Raw genomic sequence first — 21,666 nt, 5'->3', positions numbered from 1 at the left:
TGGTGCTGCTCTGCCAGTGCTAGTTGCTTCTCTTCCAGAGCTACAGGCTCCCCTCCGTGCTGATCTGCGACGGTTGCTGTGTTGTCGGCAGTGACAGAAGGGGATGTGAGAGAAGCAGAGATGGCGCAGGAAGAAGAACATGGCTGTCCGGCCCCACTAATGGCTCTAATGACCCCTTCTCCACACTCCAGGTGCTCAGCTCTGAGGTTTTCACTCTCCCACAAACTGCTGACACATGGGCTTTCCTTCAGCCTCTCTCACCTCACACCTCCATAGCTGCTATTTTCCCTCCTCCTCCTGCTTACTTATTTTGGTTCTTATTTGACCCCTTCAGTTACTCTTTTGCCCCCTCCATCTACCACCTGCTGATGTACCACAACTTTTGCAGCGGTAAGCAATCAGAACCCGGTGTCTTGTATTGTTTTATTGCAAGACACCGGGTTCTGGTTACCGATCACATGCGTTATGTATACACAATCTGGTCAAGGCCCGCCCCTGTACACTAGCGCTGCGTTTGTAAATACAGTGGGCTAAATATAGAAGGAGATCAGGGCTAGGATTTTTTTTGGGGGGGAGGGGGGCAGCATTTCAGTTTTCGCCTCAGGCAGCAAAAAAGCTAGAATCGGCCCTGACCCAAAGGTCTGACCCAAAGAGCTTGGTCTGGGTAGAAGTGTGGTGTTCCAAAAGAGGATGGTCATTAATTATGTGTAAAATAACAAGGAACCAAAAATCTGACCTTAAAACTCTGGTCTGGACAGACGGATGGTCCTCTAACAGAAGATGGACATTATGGGGGCCATTTACTTACCCGGTCCTGTCGCAATCCAGCGGCGCGTTCTCCAACGAGGATTTGGGTCTTCCGGCGATTCACTAAGGTCGTACGCTGAAGTCCGCCGAGGTCCGCTGGAGTTCACCAACCTATTCCTGTTGATTTTGCGACACAATTCGGTTTTTAAATTCTGCGGTTTTTCCGAATCTGTCCCCCCCCCCCCCCCGATTTCTGACGCGTGAAAGCCGGCGCTGTTGTGCTACAATCCAATCGCTTGCGCCAAAATCCCGGGGCAATTCGGAGAAATTCGGAAAACCCGCCGGAAAAATTTGAGACGGACCCTTAGTAAATGTGCCCCTATGTATAATATATGGTAGAACCCAAAGGTCTGACCAAAAACATCAGGTCTGGACAGAGGGGTTATCTATTAAAGGAGGTTAGGAAATGTGTATAACATATAGAAGAACCAAAAATCAGAACAAAGAATTTCATCTTTGGATCCCTTCCAGACCTTCAGACATAATAATCTTTGCCTTCTCTAAGCATTTGCATTATAATATTATTGTGTGTTATAACTTACCTTGCACCCTGACAGAATCCTCTGTGTAGTCCCAGGAGTTGGACTTTGGTTTTGATGCATTTCAAAAAACAACATGTGACTTGTCTGGCTGCAGACTCCTCAGCTCTCAGCCCCCATCTTTGTGCTCCAGTACAGCTCCTTCACCTGCTCCTTCACAGAAGTCACAGCCTGGTGAGCTGACATCAGTGGGAGGAGCTGTACAGTAGCACAAAGGTGGGGGATGAGAGCTTAGGAGTTAGTAATACAGACAAGTCACATGTTGTTTTTTTTAAATGCATCCAAACCAAAGCCCAACCCCTGTGACTACCCCAGGATCCTGTCAGGGTGCAAGGTAAGTTATTACACACAAATGCTCAGAGAAGGCAGAATGACATATTTGCACTGCAGGTGTGATGGGCTTTTACAACCTGTCTTTAGTAAAAATGAGGTCCCTTGTGACAGGTTCCCTTTAATAAGAATTTTTTTTCCATTAAACACCTGAAGTGCCTTTGTCGTGTTCTCCTTTTCTCCGCTTTTAAAATCAACTTCTTGGGTAAGGATGAAAAACAGATGGTCCTCCACAAGAATCCAGAATCTTGTTTATTATTCCCATTCATCTTCTGCCCATGACAGCCCCCCCCCCCCCCCGCCTGAGCCGAAAATTGCTGAAAAATGATAGATATTTTTTTACGTTATATTAAATAATATATCAAAAAAAGTTCACAAATGCCACAGCTATCAAACAGACGTGTGGATATGGATTTCAATACTATCTTTCAAAACAATAAAATCCATAATTACAGGCAGTCCCCGGGTTACATACAAGATAGGGTCTGTAGGTTTGTTCTTAAGTTGAATTTGTATGTAAGTCGGAACTGTATATTTTATAATTGTAACACCAGCCAAAATTTTTTTGGTTTCTGTCACAATTGTATTTTAAAAATGTTGGGTTGTCATAAGAACCAGGATTAACGATAAAGCTTCATTACAGACGCCTGTGATACGTGTTACAGCTGATTATTGTAGCCTAAGGATAAAGTATAGTAAATTACCAATTACCAGAGGTCTGTTTGTAACTAGGGGTCGTCTGTAAGTCGGGTGTTCTGAAGTAGGGGACAGCCTGTATATAGTATAATGTATAATAAACAAAATATTATTTAATATCCTCAGTAATGGCCATAACCTCCCCCCGACTGCAGGACACTGATCTCTACAATCAGTCACATCCTCCGCAGAATAAATTCCATGTAATCCACATCAATGAGAAGTCACCGGTGACATCCACTTATCTTTATGGACTGTAATGAATCAGCGAACCTCCCATATCATGTGTTATCAGATTCTTACTCATCCGCTTCATCCACTTCCTACTTACTGGGGGATGAATTTATTCAAAAGTAGAGACTTGAATTGTAAGACATTTTACAATATCAGAGTGTTACCTTGTTACAACCCATACATTACCTTGGAATGAACCAGCATACCTAATCTGCTACTCCTGCTCTATAACATGCTGCCTGCAGATAGGACACTATGTACAATCTGCTCAGCTCCTCCTGCTCTATAACATGCTGCCTGCAGATAGGACACTATGTACAATCTGCTCATCTCCTCCTACTCTATAACACACTGCATGCAGATAGGACACTATGTACAATTTTTTTCAGCTCCCCCTGCTCTATAACATGCTGCCTGCAGATAGGACACTATGTACAATCTGCTCAGCTCCTCCTACTCTATAACATGCTGCCTGCAGATAAGACACTATGTACAATCTGCTCAGTTCCTCCTGCTCTATAACACACTGCATGCAGATAGGACACTATGTAGAATCTGCTCAGCTCCTCCTGCTCTATAACATGCTGCCTGCAGATAGGACACTATGTACAATCTGCTCAGCTCCTCCTATTGTATAACATGCTGCCTGCAGATAGGACACTATGTATAATCTGCTCAGCTCCTCCTATTGTATAACATGCTGCCTGCAGATAGGACACTATGTATAATCTGCTCAGCTCCTCCTGCTCTATAACATGCTGCCTGCAGATAGGACACTATGTACAATCTGCTCAGCTCCTCCTGCTCTATAACATGCTACCTGCAGATAGGACACTATGTACAACTTGTTCAGCTCCTCCTTCTCTATAACGTGCTGCTGGCAGGTGGACAGTATGTATACTCTGCTCAGTTCCTCCTGCTCTATAACATGCTGCCTGCAGATAGGACACTATGTACAATCTGCTCAGCTCCTCCTACTGTATAACATGCTGCCTGCAGATAGGACACTATGTACAATCTGCTCAGCTCCTCCTGCTCTATAACATGCTGCCTGCAGATAGGACACTGTGTACAATCTGCTCAGCTCCTCCTGCTCTATCACATGCTGCCTGCAGGTAGGACAATATGTACAACTTGTTCAGCTCCTCCTTCTCTATAACATGCTGCCTGCAGATAGGACACGATGTACAATCTGCTCAGCTCCTCCTGCTCTATAACATGCTGCCTGCAGATAGGACACGATGTACAATCTGCTCAGCTCCTCCTGCTCTATAACATGCTGCCTGCGGATAGGACACGATGTACAATCTGCTCAGCTCCTCCTGCTCTATAACATGCTGCCTGCATATAGGACACTATGTACAATCTGCTCAGCTCCTCCTGCTCTATAACATGCTGCCTGCAGATAGGACACTATGTACAATCTGCTCAGCTCCTCCTGCTCTATAACATGCTGCCTGCAGATAGGACACAATGTACAATCTACTCAGCTCCTCCTGCTCTATAACATGCTGCCTGCAGGTAGGACAATATGTACAATCTGCTCTGCTCCTGCTGCTCTATAACATGCTGCCTGCAGATAGGACACAATGTACAATCTGCTCAGCTCCTCCTGCTCTATAACATGCTGCCTGCAGATAGGACACGATGTACAATCTGCTCAGCTCCTCCTGCTCTATAACATGCTGCCTGCAGATAGGACACTATGTACAATGTGCTCAGCTCCTCCTGCTCTATAACATGCTGCCTGCAGATAGGACACTATGTACAATGTGCTCAGCTCCTCCTGCTCTATAACATGCTGCCTGCAGATAGGACACTATGTACAATGTGCTCAGCTCCTCCTGCTCTTTCACATGCTGCCTGCAGATAGGACACTATGTACAATCTGCTCAGCTCCTCCTGCTCTATAACATGCTGCCTGCAGATAGGACACTATATACAATCTGCTCAGCTCCTCCTGCTCTATAACATGCTGCCTGCAGATAGGACACTATGTACAATCTGCTCAGCTCCTCCTGCTCTATAACATGCTGCCTGCTGATAGGTCACTATGTACAATCTGCTCAGCTCCTCCTGCTCTATAACATGCTCCTGCTCTTTCCCTTTAAGGTTTATTTTCACAGCAATGCCAATAATAAAGAAGAATATTTCTTTGCCTCTTGTTCTACTTCTCTGTGAGCGTTTAGTAATAGGCCATAAAGTTTGTTAATCACCAAACCCACATCTCTGGATCGGAATGCCCCCTGTTGACATCTCGGGACATTGCAGTATAATGGCTCCTTGTGTTTATTGCAGTCGGTATCTTGATGTGTCGATGATTTTAACATATTTTATGGCTTCTACGTAAAAAACTTCTGATAAGGGTAAATGGTAAATCTACCGAGACCATCGAATCGTCCAATCTTTAACTAACATTGTCCTGAAGGACACATTCTGGTCACTCGTGAAGGATTCCTCGTCTTCTGTTATTGTGTTGGTAAAATTTTCACAGCGCTAAATTTATCATTTTATGTTCTATGAGGTCGAAAGAACAGTTTTCTGTCTCCTGTGCCGATTTATTAGGAGTGTAAAAAAGGAGGAGGTGACATTCCTTCAGGGCTTCTTCGTGGCTTCGTTCTTAGTCGAAATCAGGAAGAAAGAGGTCAAAAAAGTCAATTGTTCCCCCTCATGTATTTAGTGTTGTAGCCAGGTGGTGACAAGGAGACCTAAGGTAGAAGAAACGTCACCCGTCTCAAGCTAAAATAAAATCTTAGGCTCTAAACATGTGAAATATTGGGATGAAAATGAGGCTTTCAACCGAAAAATCCAAAAATATGGGCATCAAAAATAAAATCCATCAGTAAATTTTTTGTTTCATGCGATGTTCTCATGTACAAGAGACCACACAATGATTAGTACAGGCGGTCCCCTACTTAAGGACACCCGACTTACAGACAACCCATAGTTACAGATGGACCCCTCTGCCCACTGTGACCTCTGGTGAAGTCTCTGGATATTACTATAGTCCCAGACTGTAATGATCAGCTGTAAGGTGTCTGTAATGAAGATTTATTGATAATCCTTGGTGCCATTACAGCAAAACATTTTGAAACTCCAATTGTCACTGGGATAAAAAAAAAATAAAAATGTCTAGAACTACAATTATAAAATATACAGTTTCGACTTACATACAAGTTCAACTTAAGAACAAACCTATGGACCCTATCTTGTACGTAACCCGGGGACTGACTGTACTGGTACATGTTGTCACCAAAATTTTTTGACACAACTCAACGATAATAATAATAAAAAAATCATGGCGGAGACTTGAACACCAGTAGAGGCCATCATCACCAATGGTCTCCTGACCAGTCTTCTCTGTCGACATCAGAAATAATTTCGACAATTTTTTTATACCCAACTAAGAACCTATTTCTTTTGTGTTTTTGGAACGTAAGAACCTCGCACTTTGAAGATCACATATTCAATCTATCCACTGAAACTGGTTATAGATATCAGACAAAGTTTTATAGACTTCGCTGATTTTGGTAGAACATTTAATATGTATTTGACCTATGGCCAATTTACTTTTGGCCTAAAGGATCGGGCATAAAGAATTGCAACATGGACACTTGGCAGAACCGAGCATTCATACGAATGACATGGACAAATTCAGAAGAGACTATTTTTTTTTTTTTTTTAAAACCTGCTCATCCGGGTTCAGTCCAAAAAAGTTTGCGAGGATGTGGTTTACCTTTAAAAATTACAAGGTGCTTCAACTATTTCCCAACTATCAAGACCTCAATTCTCTTCAAAGATCTGTAACGAGTGTCCCACCCTCACCAGAGCTTATGTAAAATGGTTTGTACTCTTGGCTTCTACCCAAGCACCACCTAGAGCAGTAATGGCGAACCTTTTAGAGACTGAGTGTCCAAACTACAACCAAAAGCGACATATTTTTTCCAAAGTGCCAAATGCTCATTTAAAGTAACTTATTGCTCCCAGCTCTGTCACAGATTCGAACGTATAGGTGTCCTGAAGACTACAGTACAAAGATGGAGCAATGGGGATTATTATTGTAGCTTCCCTCTAAGGTCCCTCTAACAGCATGAATCATAGGCCCTGAGAAGGGGCTTCAATGATAATCCAGCTCTGTCCACTCATCCTGTACTTCAAGTCACTTTAAAATAGTGCAGAACATGGCACGTTCTGGGCTCCCTGTGACTGCAGGAGGAGGAGTCCTGAATGGTGACCTTTGTGCTGGGTGATGGCCTGGGTGCCCACAGAGAGGGCTCAGAGTGCCACCTCTGGCACCCGTGCCATAGGTTCGCCACCACTGACCTAGAGTAAAGGTTCTTTTAAAGGAAACCTACCATTTAGAATGGTCGGGGTAAGCTGTAAGTACCGGGCACCAGCTCAGGGTGAGCTGGTGCCGGTGCTTACTTTCGTTAGTGTTATAAACCGCGGTATCGCGGTTTTAACACTTTTTAAACTTCAGAGCAGAAGGGGCTTCGGCGCTGTGTGCGACCGTGCGCACGCAACATCTCCGCTATTTCCTATGTAGGCGCGCGCACCATCGTGCGCACGCAGCACCGAAGCCCCTTCTGCTCTAAAGTTTAAAAAGTGTTAAAACCGCGATACCGCGGTTTATAACACTAACGAAAGTAAGTACCGGAACAGCTCACCCTGAGCTCACCCTGTGCCCGGTACTTACAGCTTACCCCGACCATTCTAAATGGTAGGTTTCCTTTAAGTGTCCCCAAAAAAGGTGGAGCAGGAGTGGTGTCCCGGACAGATCCATTACAGAATTTATAAGGGTTACCTACCAATGACAAGAATGGATTCCCCCATGGTTGATTAAAATGGGGTCTGGTTCTCACTAATCGAATGAAGCTACAGGGTTGGCATGTGTCCTGCTGCTCCATTCTACATTGTGGTAGCGCCAGATATTGCCGAACAGTTTGCCAAGCTATATGTCCTAGACAGTGAATGGGAGGAAGATACCCAGGAGCTTTGCTTACATTCTTAACCTGCCACTTTATACAATTAGTGAGAACCTTTTCTCATGATCTGCAGGGAACCAACTCTTTGCATCAGATTGTTAGAACCTAACCGTGCTGTGGATAGTGGGTAACAATCAAGTTGGTACAACTCCTTCAAGAAGACTGGGTAGATAATCTCCGTCAGATCTTTGGAGAAATTAGTAGATCTTACTACATTATTAAAGGGGTTGTCCAGTCATAGAAAACTCGGTCCTATCCATAGAATAGGGACTAAATTGTTGATTAGTGGAGGTCTCAGTGATGGGACCCCTATGGATCTCGAGAACGGGGGTCCACTGTAAACCTGTTGTACAAGAGATTAGCGGTGCAGCCAGTTGCGCATGCACCAGATTCTCTGTTCATCTTCACGGTGCTGACAGAGATAGCCGAGCGTGACAGGCTGTTCTCTTCATCCCATACTACAACGACGGTTCAATGGACCCCATTCTCATGAGCCGTGGGGGTCCCATCACTGACATCCCCACTAATCCGCAAGTTAGGCCCTATGCAGACCCCTGCTATGACTGCAGAACACCTTTTAAGATCTCTATGGCACATTTACTGCTCCAATATTGGTTCCAGTCCCAGGTTTGCAACCATCTTCTGACCTCAATAACATATCAACACATGTCTAAAATAATAAGTGCTCTCTAAAATTTGCATCTTACCCTCATTAAAGATTAGTAAAGATAGAGGGGAGTAAATGATTACCCCTAAAAAGTGCCTGAATAGGTAGATCCGTAGTGGTAGATTTCCTTTAAAGAAAAGATCAAAGAGCAAGACATTGCTGCCAAAAAGGCAGAGCTTCCCCCCCCCCCCCCCCCCCGGAGCCGGGCCCCTCTCTCCTCCCAGTCATAATTGCAAACAAACGCCTATTCACTCTCTTCTGATTCGTGTCCCGATTTTTTTTTTTCTTTCCATAGAAAACCCCAGCGCTAACTATGTGCCATGTGTAAGTCAGGCTGGTATCCCCCGGCGCGCGCCACTTCCCCTCCGCGTTCCTGCTGAGCGCACACTGGATCCAGACAAAATACATGTTTTGTGGAGTGGAAACCCTCGGGATCTGTCACACCATGGATTACGGATTTGCACGGTAGGTTGAGATTTTTAATGCTGCCTTGTAAAGCTGAATTGTTGCACTTTTAAGATCGCTGGCGTCTGGCCGGGGGAGACGTCTTAGGGGAATAATTAGCTGTGGTCAGAGCAAGCAAAAAAAAAAAAAGTTTTACTGGGATAGTAAAAAAAATTCTGCAAACTTTTTGACAAGTTTAAAAGTTTTTGATAAACTATAAAGTAGATTTATTTATGTATATGTATAATTACTTATGTAAATACATGCAAATATAGGTAGATATGAATCTTTTCTGTAGTCTCCCTAAGTGAAACCACATGTAGTCATATTACTCCACTGTATGAGATTTGTGCCCTAATCTTACTGGTTATTCATGGTGTTTTAGACGAGTTCGAGTGGATGTGTTAAAAATGTGCAAAGATTTTTAAAATATATCAAATTTTATATTCTTTCAAAAAAAAAATGTTGCACCCAAAAACGACCAGTTAGTATTACTGAGTAATAAGATAGATAACATAAAGTGATAGGTGTATCCATAGACAGATGAGACATATGCAATAGATATGAGATAGATAGATAGATAGATAGATTATAGTTAAATATCTATCTATGCATCTTGTCTACCTATCTTTTTCTCTATCTCTCATATCTGTCTGTCTATCTATCTATCTATCTATCTCATATCTATCTATCTATCTCATATCTATCTATCTATCTATCTATAGCGAGAGATTAGGCAGCACTCCAGTTGTAACGTGCGAAAAGTGGTTTTCTTTGTTCCATGCTTTTTAAAGGTACAGCAACGTTTCGACTCACTTGGAGTCTTTCTCAAGCCAAATAACAAGAGTGAACATCGTACATATATATCAAACACAAGTGTTCTATCTATCTATCTATCTATCTATCTCATATCTATCATCTATCTATCTCATATCTATCATCTATCTATCTATCTCATATCTATCTCATATCTATCTCCTATCTATCTATCTATCTATCTCATATCTATCTATCTATCTATCTATCTATCTCATATCTATCTATCTATCTATCTATCTCATATCTATCTATCTATCTATCTATCTATCTATCTATCTATCTATCTATCTATCTTATCTACCTATCTATCTATCTATCTATCTCATATCTATCTATCTATCTATCTATCTATCTATCTATCTATCTACCTATCTATCTCATATCTATCTATCTATCTATCTATCTCATATCTATCTATCTATCTATCTATCTATCTATCTCATATCTATCTATCTATCTATCTCATATCTATCTATCTATCTCATATCTATCTATCGATCTATCTATCTATCTCATATCTATCTCATATCTATCTATCTATCTATCTATCTATCTATCTCATATCTATCTATCTATCTATCTATCTATCTATCTCATATCTATCTATCGATCTATCTATCTATCTCATATCTATCTCATATCTATCTCATATCTATCTCATATCTATCTATCTATCTATCTATCTCCTATCTATCTCATATCTATCTCATATCTATCTCATATCTATCTCATATCTATCTATCTATCTATCTATCTATCTATCTCCTATCTATCTATCTCATATCTATCTATCACATATCTATCTCATATCTATCTATCTATCTATCTATCTCCTATCTATCTCATATCTATCTCATATCTATCTCATATCTATCTCATATCTATCTATCTATCTATCTATCTATCTATCTCCTATCTATCTATCTCATATCTATCTATCACATATCTATCTCATATCTATCTATCTATCTATCTATCTATCTATCTATCTATCTATCTATCTATCTCATATCTATCTATCTCATATCTATCTATCTCATATCTATCTATCTCATATCTATCTATCTATCTATCTCATCTCTTTCTCCCATATCTATATATATCTGTCTAATCCTATAGGGAATTAACTTTAGACTTTCCAGATACTTGTCCTTCTGTTTTTCCCAGGAGTAAGTCGGATTGCTGCAGGTTATACACCACGAGGACTGTGACCTGTGGTATATTGTGTTTGACATATGATTAATTTCTTGGTAAGAATTTTATGAATGATTCCATAATCATGCGGATGTAACAGAGTGTCAGATAGTTGTAGTGATGAGGCAGGATGTGCCAGGCCACTTGTTATTTTTCTAGATATTCTAATGCGGTAAATCTATGCTGGTCATGTCTTATGTCCACTAAGAAATCATACAAATACATAGGGGCAGATTTATCTTAGTCTGATGAGCGCTTTTTGGTTGAATTTTAGTGACTTTTTTAACACATTGGGGTATTTGCGCATTTTTCCAGCAGTTCGCCGGAGTTCAGAGTTTCTCCTGCTTCCAGATGTTTGTGCCTTATTTAACATTGTGCCTAAAAGGGGGCAAAGTTGGTACAAGTTGCACAAAAATTTGCACCTTTAAAAAACAAAAAAGACAAATGAGGTTAGATATATGTATATATACGGTATATACACTCACCGGCCACTTTATTAGGTACACCATGCTAGTAACGGGTTGGACCCCCTTTTGCCTTCAGAACTGCCTCAATTCTTCGTGGCATAGATACAACAAGGTGCTGGAAGCTCCTCAGAGATTTTGGTCCATATTGACATGATGGCATCACACAGTTGCCGCAGATTTGTCGGCTGCACATCCATGATGCGAATCTCCCGTTCCACCACATCCCAAAGATGCTCTATTGGATTGAGATCTGGTGACTGTGGAGGCCATTTGTGTCCAGTGACCTCATTGTCATGTTCAAGAAACCAGTCTGAGATGATTCCAGCTTTATGACATGGCGCATTATCCTGCTGAAAGTAGCCATCAGATGTTACAGGGTACATTGTGGTCATAAAGGGATGGACATGGTCAGCAACAATACTCAGGTAGGCTGTGGCGTTGGTACCAAGGGGCCCAAAGAGTGCCAAGAAAATATTCCCCACACCATGACACCACCACCACCAGCCTGAACCGTTGATACAAGGCAGGATGGATCCATGCTTTCATGTTGATGACGCCAAATTCTGACCCTACCATCCGAATGTCACAGCAGAAATCAAGACTCATCAGACCAGGCAACGTTTTTCCAATCTTCTACTGTCCAATTTCGATGAGCTTGTGCAAATTGTAGCCTCAGTTTCCTGTTCTTAGCTGAAAGGAGTGGCACCCGGTGTGGTCTTCTGCTGCTGTAGCCCATCTGCCTCAAAGTTCGAAGTACTGTGCATTCAGAGATGCTCTTCTGCCTACCTTGGTTGTAACGGGTGGCGATTTGAGTCACTGTTGCAGACAGCTCGAATCAGTCTGCCCATTCTCCTCTGGCATCAACAAGGCATTTCCGCCCACAGAACTGCCGCTCACTGGATGTTTTTTCTTTTTCGGACCATTCTCTGTAAACCCTAGAGATGGTTGTGCGTGAAAATCCCAGTAGATCAGCAGTTTCTGAAATACTCAGACCAGCCCTTCTGGCACCAACAACCATGCCACGTTCAAAGGCACTCAAATCACCTTTCTTCCCCATACTGATGCTCGGTTTGAACTGCAGGAGATTGTCTTCACCATGTCTACATGCCTAAATGCACTGAGTTGCCGCCATGTGATTGGCTGATTAGAAATTAAGTGTTAGCGAGCAGTTGGACAGGTGTACCTAATAAAGTGGCCGGTGAGTGTATATAGTCAGTGAGGACTATGTTTAGAGATGAGAGAATCATTTAACGGAGCTTTGCCAATTTTTTCTAAAGATTTGGTTCAGGTCCAAATTGAATCAGTACAAATCAGTGTCTCTCCAGGGGGGAAATTAATCATAGTGTGTTAGACTGTTTTAAGCGTTTTTAGCGCAAAAATCTGGCGCATCTCCTTAATTTGGCACATTTATGCACCATTTTCTGGCGCACTGCAAAGTTCGGCACTTAGTGGTTTTGAGTCCCTGCGCCTTATCTGACATAGAGAGTGCGTCCTATACAGATGTTTGCATGGGATCTATGAAAAATTTGCGCCTAAAAAGGCGCAAAAATGCACCTACTCTGAGCAGGTGCACTTAAAAAAAAAATCACTTTTCATTACTAAAAACATTGGGGGACATTAATCATAGTCAGTTAGACTGTTTTGAGCGTCTTTTAACGCGAAAATCTGGCGCATCTCGTTAATTAGGCGCATTTATGCGCCATTTCTGGCGCACGGCAAAGTTCGGCACGTAGTGGTTTTGAGTCTCTGCGCCTTATCTGACATAGTGAGTGCGTCCTAAACAGATGTTTGCACGGGATCTATCACAAAAGTGCGCCTAAAAAGGCACAAAATAGGCGCAGAAAATGCACCTGCTCTGAGCAGGTGTACTTTAAAAAAACTTCCCTTTTCATTACTAAAAACATACATTTTAGGTTCCCAAATGAAGAATTCCCTCCATGTAACATGGAAAATACTTCGGAGCAGTTTTAAAATGTAAAATTTCTCCAGTCACGACTTCATCATTGTCTATGGGATCATCTCTGGGAGTGATTATTGTCTTATTGTACAGATCTGAGAATATTATCAGTCTCCATTTCATGTAAATTACAATAAAAAGGGAAAAGACTCATTTCAGCAAGAATTTTTTTTTTTTTTTTTTTACATCTCTGTCACATTTAGTCCCTGCATTTGCATCATAATGATATTTTTTTTGTGCAGAGATGAAGCCCTGAACGTTCTGTCACATTTTCTCAGTCTCCTTTCATTATTGCTCACAAATGAGATCTAACAATTGCGCCAAATTTGGCGCTAATTTAGGCGCAAATGAATGGGACATGCGACAAATCCAAAGTGCATTTACTAAGGCAGAACCAGATCCATCATAGATCAGGAGCCAAAAAGAAGAGCAAACCAGGCGCAAAAACAGGCGAACCTGAGACCCACTATGATTAATGTCCCCCATAGATTTTAGGTTCCCAAATGAAAAATTCCCTCTATGCAACATGGAAAATACTTCGGAGCAGTTTTAAAATGTAAAATTTCTCCAGTAACGACTTCATCATTGTCTATGGCAGTGATGGCGAACCTTTTGGAGACAGAGTGCCCAAACTACAACCAAAACCCACTTGTACGTCGCAAAGTGTCAACATGGCAATTTAAACAGTAACTTATTGATCCCCGCTGTATCACAGGTTACAGCGGGGATCAATACAAGTTCACCAATACAATAGAAAGATGATGGAGACATTTGGTTTGTAGTTTCCATCCAGGGTGCCCTGAAGAGGAAGAATCAGGGGACCCAGAGCAGGAACTCAAATCATAATCCATATCTATCCACATCTTCTCACTCCTCCTGTAGTCCTGGCAGCCAAGGATGTCGCTTTAAAATAGTGCTGAGCATGGCACATGCTGAGCTGTCTTGGACCGCAGGAGGAAGCCTTGAATCGTATCTGGCAAACTCTGTGTTGGTGTGAGGGCCTGGGTGCCCACAGAAAGGGCTCTGAGTGCCACCTCTGGCATACCCCCGTGCAATAGGTTCGCCACCACTGGTCTATGGGATCATCTCTGTGAGTGATTATTGTCTTATTGTACAGATCTGAGAATATTATCCGTCTCCATTTCATGTAAATTATAATAAAAAAGGAAAAGACTCATTTCAGCAAGAATTTATTTTTTTTTTTCTCCATCTCTGTAACTTTTAGTCCCTGCAGTTACAGCACAATGATTTTTGAGCAGAGATGAAGCCCTGAACGTTCTGTCACATTTTCTCAGTCTCCTTTCATTATTGCTCACAAATGAGATCTAATAATTTGAGACAAATTTGGCACGAATTTAGGCGCAAATGAATCGGACATGAGACAAATCCAAAGTGCATTTACTAAGGCAGAACCAGATCCATCATAGATCAGGAGCCAAAAAGAAGAGCAAACCAGGCGCAAAAACAGGCGAACCTGAGACCCACTATGATTAATGTCCCCCATTATGTTTAGCCTTCAGGGACAGAGATTTATTTTTTAGAATAAGATTCTATATTGTTTTCATTTTTTTTTATACTAACCCTACCCAAACCCTAATGAAAATATTTGCATAAAATGAATGGACCAAGTTGGGATCTGTGTTTAAGATCAGAGGTCCCCAACCGCCGAGCCATGGACCAAGTCTGTGCCGCAGCCAAAGGAGTTACAAACAAAAGAAATTGGTATTCACCTACTCACGCTCCTTGCATCTCCTCTTCTCCCTGCAACTCCTCTTCTGGTCTTTTACAAGGCAGAGCAGGCAGAAGTGCGGCTATGGGCTCTACCCGCAGGCACACACCATGATGTGACGGTGCCACTGTCTGGCGTCATAGTGTGTACACCGGTAGAGCGCATAGACGTGCCTCTCTGCCAGGAAGCTGCGAGAGCCGTGAGAAGAAGAAGACGGAGGTGATTATACAGTTTATAACTTTTAATGGGGGCTCTGCTGTGGAATTACATTAATAGGGGGCTCTACTGTAGAATTCCATTTATTAAGGGCTCTGATGTGAACATTTCATTAATGTGGGGCTCTGCTGTGGACATTTCATTAATGGGGGCTCTGGTTAGGACATCTCACTAATGAGGGGCTCTGCTGTGGAATTTAATTAATAGGGGGACTCTGCTGGTGGCATTTCATTAATGGGGGACACTGCTGGGAGCATTTCATTAATGGGGGCCTCTGCTGTGGACATTTTGTTAATGGGGGCTCTGCTGTGGACATTTCATAAGTGAAGGGAGAGGCTTCAAACAATTCTCCATGTTTTAAATGTAACATGCACCACAGTTTTCAGTTCACCTTGAATTTTTGTTTTGCTCTGTTTTATAACCTACTTGGACTATTCTACTTATGTTATAGATGGTTTTATTATCGGCATTTACTATCACATAAAGTTACTTTGTTACCAAGGCTAAAAACAACATTCATCAAGTTCAACAAAGGGCATAGATAAAATATAAAGGAGATCTATAGATAAGGATACATTTTCCTCCCTTTAAAGGAAATCTACCATCAAACTCCATCCTGATAAACCAGGGACATTACTCATAGACCCAGGCACCATGACTGGTATCTTCCTATTTGTTATCCATGGTCTCCTTCCTCCTAAAATCCACTTTTAGAATTTATGCTAATGAGTCAGAAGAACCCTGGGGGTGTTACCAGGGCCACTCAGTCTTACCCCCTGCTCCCTCAGCACTTACCTTCTTCCTCTGCCTGCTCCAATCTCATACAGTGGGGTGGGAGAAATGCTCCTGCATAGTGTAACAGCCTGTGAAGCTACAGCATGGAGGGGCTCTTATAGTGCCCTCCAGAGACCGCCTGGCTTTTACCAAACCTAACTCTTTGCATTTTTAATTAGTGAATCCGATTCAGTTGGAATTATTCCTCTATCCTGCACCATTCCTGAGCAATCACTGCTGTCAGTTTCAATCCAATATTCTAATTCGACTCTCTACTGTCAGAGGGGCGGTCCTTGCCTGCAATACACAGCCTGGCACCGCCCACTCCATGTTACAGTGTATAATAAATGGGACATTAGGTAAGATGAGAGCTAGACATAAAAATGGTAACAATCCTGCCCCTTTAACAAGGGCGAAGGTGACACCCCAATTGTGAATTTATTCATAGGCCTCTAGGAGAATAACTGGTATAACTTCAATATTTTGGGGTACATAGTATCACCCTTATGGGTGCCCAAAAAGGGCTCCCTTCGTTGTTTGGGGTCCTACCCCAAGAATGTCTGTTCTACAGTCCGTGTCCGTATGATACTGTGCAATGAGCCCCGTTCCTTTAGAAGAGGGCCATCCTTTGGCCAACAAAACCCTTCATGGGTCCTACTACTGAAACCTATCGGGGCTAACTGAAATTTTTGGGGGTTTATTCTATTTATGCAGTGTCCCAGTGATTCAGATGAATTGGTAACAAGGAGTCCTAGTTGTAGACTTCCAGGTTTCACTAAAAAATCAGATTGACCACCAGGACCACCACCAATCTTGAGAATGAGGGTCATCGTGTCCACCAGTGGAATGTGGCTGTTACTGCAAACAGTCTCTATGGAATTACAGAAGGTCGCTGAGGTTCTCCATTGGTCTTGTAGAACTGTAAAGTGATTACATAGTATGTGCTTTACATGTTAGTTAAAAAAAATGTTAATAGATTTTTTTTTTACTCTTTCTTTTTACACAGTTTAATAACTTTCGGACCCAATAAAGAAGTTTAAATTCGGATCCAAGCTTGATGGAAACAAAATGATGGAGCAGCCTATCAAAGATATTCTCTTGGGTTCTCCAAAGTCTACAGACCCTATGATAGCGGAGAAGCGCGCCAATGACTGTGTGATTACAACTATTCCAAGGGTCAACGAAACCCAACTAACTGCGGCAACAGGTGGAGCCGAGCTGTCCTGCTATCGCTGCACTATCCCTTTCGGAGTGGTTATACTAATAGCTGGCATTGTGGTCACAGCAGTGGCTTATAGCTTCAACTCCCATGGATCCATTATCTCTGTATTTGGGCTGGTCCTACTCTCGTCTGGACTTCTTCTGGTGTGCTCCAGCGCACTGTGCTGGAAAATTAGGCAACGGAAAAAGAGAGCTAAAAGGAGAGAGAGCCAGACGGCTTTGGTGGCAAACCAAAGGAGCTTATTTGCCTGAGGGTGGAGGACATCTTGAACGATGTGGACTGCGACTGGTCTCAATCCATTGGACTGCCTGGAGATTATTCAAAAAGTTGAGCTTTGATATGTATTTTGCATTGAGTTGAGGCTGTGTATAGCGCGAGAGGGTTGGTTTTGAGATTTTAGCCCCTATCTCACACATTTTACGAATTTCCGTTCCATAAATTGTTCCCTACAGGTTGGATCTTACTTTGACGTTTGATGGTAATATTCGGCTGGTCGGTTCTAGTAGTCTTTAACTCACCTTCTTTGTTTTGCACTGTTGAAGAGAACCTTTCACCATCTCCATGAACTCCAACTCTTTGCATCTATTTATAGGTCCCTCATCAGTGAATTTGGATTTGGTGTCCTCCAACATTTCATTAATGTGTTGCATGTATAGCTGGACAACACTAGTCTTTGGCTGCTACAGCCTTATCATTATGATGATGAATCTGTCACAGTCTCTGTTGAGTTCCACTTTTAGACCTGCTTTTAGCTGGTCTAAACTGTGTGCCACAATCTGGCGAACCCTCCTTAATTTTTGGTGCATGGACTATATCCTATCCGACCATGCCCCCTTTTCTAGAGACCATGCCCCTTTCGCTAGCCCACGCCCCGTTTATCGGACAGGTTGGGAAAGTGAAATTTTACTAGAGGACTGTCCAACGTGGCTTCATGAATTTCCCCAACGTTTTAATTTTTTGTAATGTCTATGCTGTCAGAAGGGTGGAGTCAAGCTTTTTTTTTGGGCTAGCAACAGAAGAACAGCTTATTCGTTAGTGACACTATCCTGAAGCTATGCTAATTAGGCTCACTACTGCCAAATGAGTCGTTCTGGGCCAGAAGAGCTGAAAATGATGAAACTGCCTGGTAACAACGGGGCTAGACAGAAAATGTCAACTACTTTAGGATGAGAAGATCAAAGGATGCAAAAAGTTGGAGTTGGTGAAGGTGGTGAAATGTTCTCTTTAAGGTTATGTACATTGTATTCAGTTCACCAATCACCTCTGCATTGGGAGATTTCCTTGTCTATTGGTTGTCCATCCTTTCTCAAAAACAATGACATGTCCTTTCTTACTTTCCTTCCTGTTCGACGTGTGGAATAAGACAACGAGCTTTTCAAAAACAAGCGGTTTCGCAAACCCTTTGTAGAATTCTTCAAGCTATACGTGTCAGTATGGGCCACCCAGTGGATGTTATATGACTTGTAGCCTGTTTTTTGGCATTTTTTGAAGGTTGGACTCCTTAGTCAAAATATTGGGATAGGCAAGGATGGACTCACCTGTCACCCTAGTGCTCACGAGATGCGCACTTTGATGAAGATTGTTCCCTTTTGTTAGGCCGGGTCATTTCATTTGTCTCCCCGGATTGTGGTGATTTACCATAGACATCGTGTGTGGGTGGTAACTCCTCTGTTATAGCTCAAACCACATTAAAGTCATCGAGAGGAACTGGACATGAATAATGTAATAATAGTTGTAAAGATGTTAGGAGCCTATTAGATGTATCATTAGATTAAGAATGACTTCCTAATTTGGGATTTATGTCTTAATTTGCACTAAACGTCATAATGTATAAAACTAGAGTAAAATGCTTCAATATACTCAGCAAATGTGTATATTTTTGTAGTCTACTCAATCAAGATTATGAGGCTTCGAATATACGTAATATGTTACTCTAATATTCTAAAAAATATTCAACATAAAATCAAGACTTGTGAGTAGAAACACATTGGACCTAAGCAATAACCTTGCTATACACTAAAACTACCCCTATGTTAGACCACACAGTATAATACCCATTGGTATGAATGCACACAATGGGGCACATTTACTTACCCGGGCCAGTCGCGATCCCGCAGCGCATTGTCCGACGAGGATTCGGGTCTCCCGGGATTCACTAAGGTCGTGCGCCCGATATCCAGCAGGTGTCGCTGCTGCGCCGAGGTCCGCCGGAGTTCACCTTCTTCTTCCCGGTGCATGTAAATGCTTGATCTTGCGACACAAATCGCTTTTTAAATTCCGCGTTTTTCCCGAATCCATCGGGTTGTCCGACGGCCATGCCCCCGACTTCTGTCGCATGAAAGCCGGCGCCGATGGGCCACAATCCAATCGCGTGCGCCGAAATCCCGGGGCAATATGGCGCATATAGGAAATATTCGGTAAACCCGACGAAAGTGCGACGTTCGGACCCTTAGTAAATGAGCCCCAATGTATAATGCCTCCTTCCTGTGAAACCCTAACCTGTATGATGAACCTTGCGATGGCTCACCAACACATTATATGACCACAAACCTGTATAAAACCTCATTTCTGTGCCCCCCCCCCCCACTTTATAATGGCCTCTTCCTGTGGCTCACTCGCACAACAACCCCCCTACCCCGTATAATGCCCCCATAAAAAAATTCTCTCTGGTTTTTGGCAACCCCCATTTATAATTCCTTAATTGCTGTTTTTTACTCACTGTACTTAAAGATTGTCGAGAAAAGTAGACAGACCTGAGCTGGATGAGAGGCACAACATATTTCTTGACAAATTTATTGAGTGCATCTATAATGAACGCAATGTACCCAGGGGTCTAAGACTATTGGCCAACACATGAGTCCCTCAGCCAGTCAGTAGTAGGTCACTGATATTTAGTTATGAAGCAACCAATTGGCTGATGCCTTCATTTTTTAGAGGGGTGCAACTTTAAAAAAATTTGGTGTACTTCGGTTGAATGACCCGTTGAGAATGACGGAGAAGCTTGCTGCATGTGACTGTGAAGAGAATTCCTGAGGGAAGAGGGAATTAGGGAGCTGATTTCTCTTCAACTGGGTCACACAGCCATCGTGTCTCTCATTCTTGAGGAAAGGGGTAATGCGGTAGCAGAGCTGAGAAACTGATCCAAGGTAGCTGAGCTCAGACACATGGCTGAAGAGAAAGCAGGCTCCTGGGAGAACGTGAATATGCTTAGATGATGAGTCAACTTTACAAACAGACTGTGGAACTTTACAGGCTTGGAGAGGAACAATATAGGGATAGTTGTATAATAGTTTTCAAAGATATATTTAGTTAGTGTTGGTTAGTTTTGCTCACAGGTTCCCTTTAAGGTTTCTTGGTCCCCAATACTAAACATCTATCAACCACTACTAGTGGGTCCCAATTCTAATCATATTGAATAAACCATTGCAGAGGTAATTGGTAAAAACAATCAGTGCCGGACAGGGGCTCCTAGGGCCTACCAGATAAAATTATTTTCGTGCTCCACATTTTATCAATTCTCGAAGCCTCCAAATTGGGTTGTCTTCTGCTTGGTAATCATTGAGTTGGACCCCTTGAAGGATCATCAGGTCCAGTTTGGTAATTCTCATAGATATGTGAATGTGTGATGATGTCATGACTAAAGTAGATGCTCTGGGGCAGAGGGCTGGGTAGCTGTTTGTGAGGTACCGCCATTGATGGGCACAGGTTTTGTACCGTGTCCTCCAAAGTCATGGCTGTGGTTTTTCTTGTTTGGAGTCTGGGCCACCAGATGGTTCTCTGGTGGGCCCGTTTGACCCTGAGCACAATCACTGTCTCTCTCATAGAAGTTATACTCATTCTACCTTACCGCTTTGCACATAATCAAAACTTTATCTAAAAAAAAAAAAAAATCTGATGACGAACGAAATGACTAAAGCTGTAGAAAACTCCACGAGACTAAATGTGCAACAAAACAAATCTAGTGTCTGTGACTTAGATCTGATATCACATCTGGGATGTCGGCACGTCGTCGTGCTGCAGTGAATGATATTGGTGGTACTTGTAGATTTTTTTTTTTTTTTTTTTACTTTTTATTGTATTTACGGTGTATTTAGATGGCTAATTGTAATTCTGTTTGTCTAAAGTGCGATTTATACCTAAATGTGTCACCTTTTTGTAAATTAATGATAAAATTATTCAATCTAGCACTTTTCCCGTTCTGTTTTTGTATGAAATATATGTTTTATTAAAAAATAGTGCTGCTATTAAGACTGTGGATTTTTTTATTTTCTAAGTTTAGTTCATATTTTTCCTGATAGCTTTTGTCAGTTTAAAAAAAAAAGTTTGCTCCTATCCACAAGATAGAGGCTAACTTGGTAATCAGTGGGAGTCTTAGTAATGGGACCCCCACGTAGCACGAGATCGGGATACAACGGTCCAAGATGAAGAGAGTAGGCGGGTGCGCATGCGCCAGCTGCCCTATTCATCTCTCTCAGCACCATAGATATGAATGGAGAAACCTGTGCATGTGCGGCTGCCGAACCCCCATTCTTTTGATCTCTTGGGGTCCCATCACTGAGACCCCCACCAATCGATAAGTTAGCCCC

At 42.3% G+C, this 21,666-nt stretch overlaps 1 protein-coding gene across 1 annotated transcript in view; it reads left to right on the top strand.

Moving 5' to 3' along the window:
* The window catches only part of TMEM100 (transmembrane protein 100), a 28,388-nt gene extending 7,365 nt beyond the window's left edge, over window positions 1-21,023 (top strand). Inside the window, exons 2-3 of the mRNA XM_072112309.1 lie at window positions 8,554-8,723; window positions 16,865-21,023. Coding sequence (XP_071968410.1) covers window positions 16,927-17,331 — 405 coding nt within the window. The 5' untranslated portion in view covers window positions 8,554-8,723; window positions 16,865-16,926 and the 3' untranslated portion in view covers window positions 17,332-21,023. The remainder of the gene's footprint in view (window positions 1-8,553; window positions 8,724-16,864) is intronic.
* Window positions 21,024-21,666: the final 643 nt, after the last annotated feature.

The sequence above is a fragment of the Engystomops pustulosus genome, chromosome 6 (genome assembly GCF_040894005.1).
Source record: "Engystomops pustulosus chromosome 6, aEngPut4.maternal, whole genome shotgun sequence".
NCBI lineage: Eukaryota > Metazoa > Chordata > Amphibia > Anura > Leptodactylidae > Engystomops > Engystomops pustulosus.
Note: the sequence above shows the minus strand (reverse complement) of the source record. Positions and strands in the feature narration are given on the sequence as shown.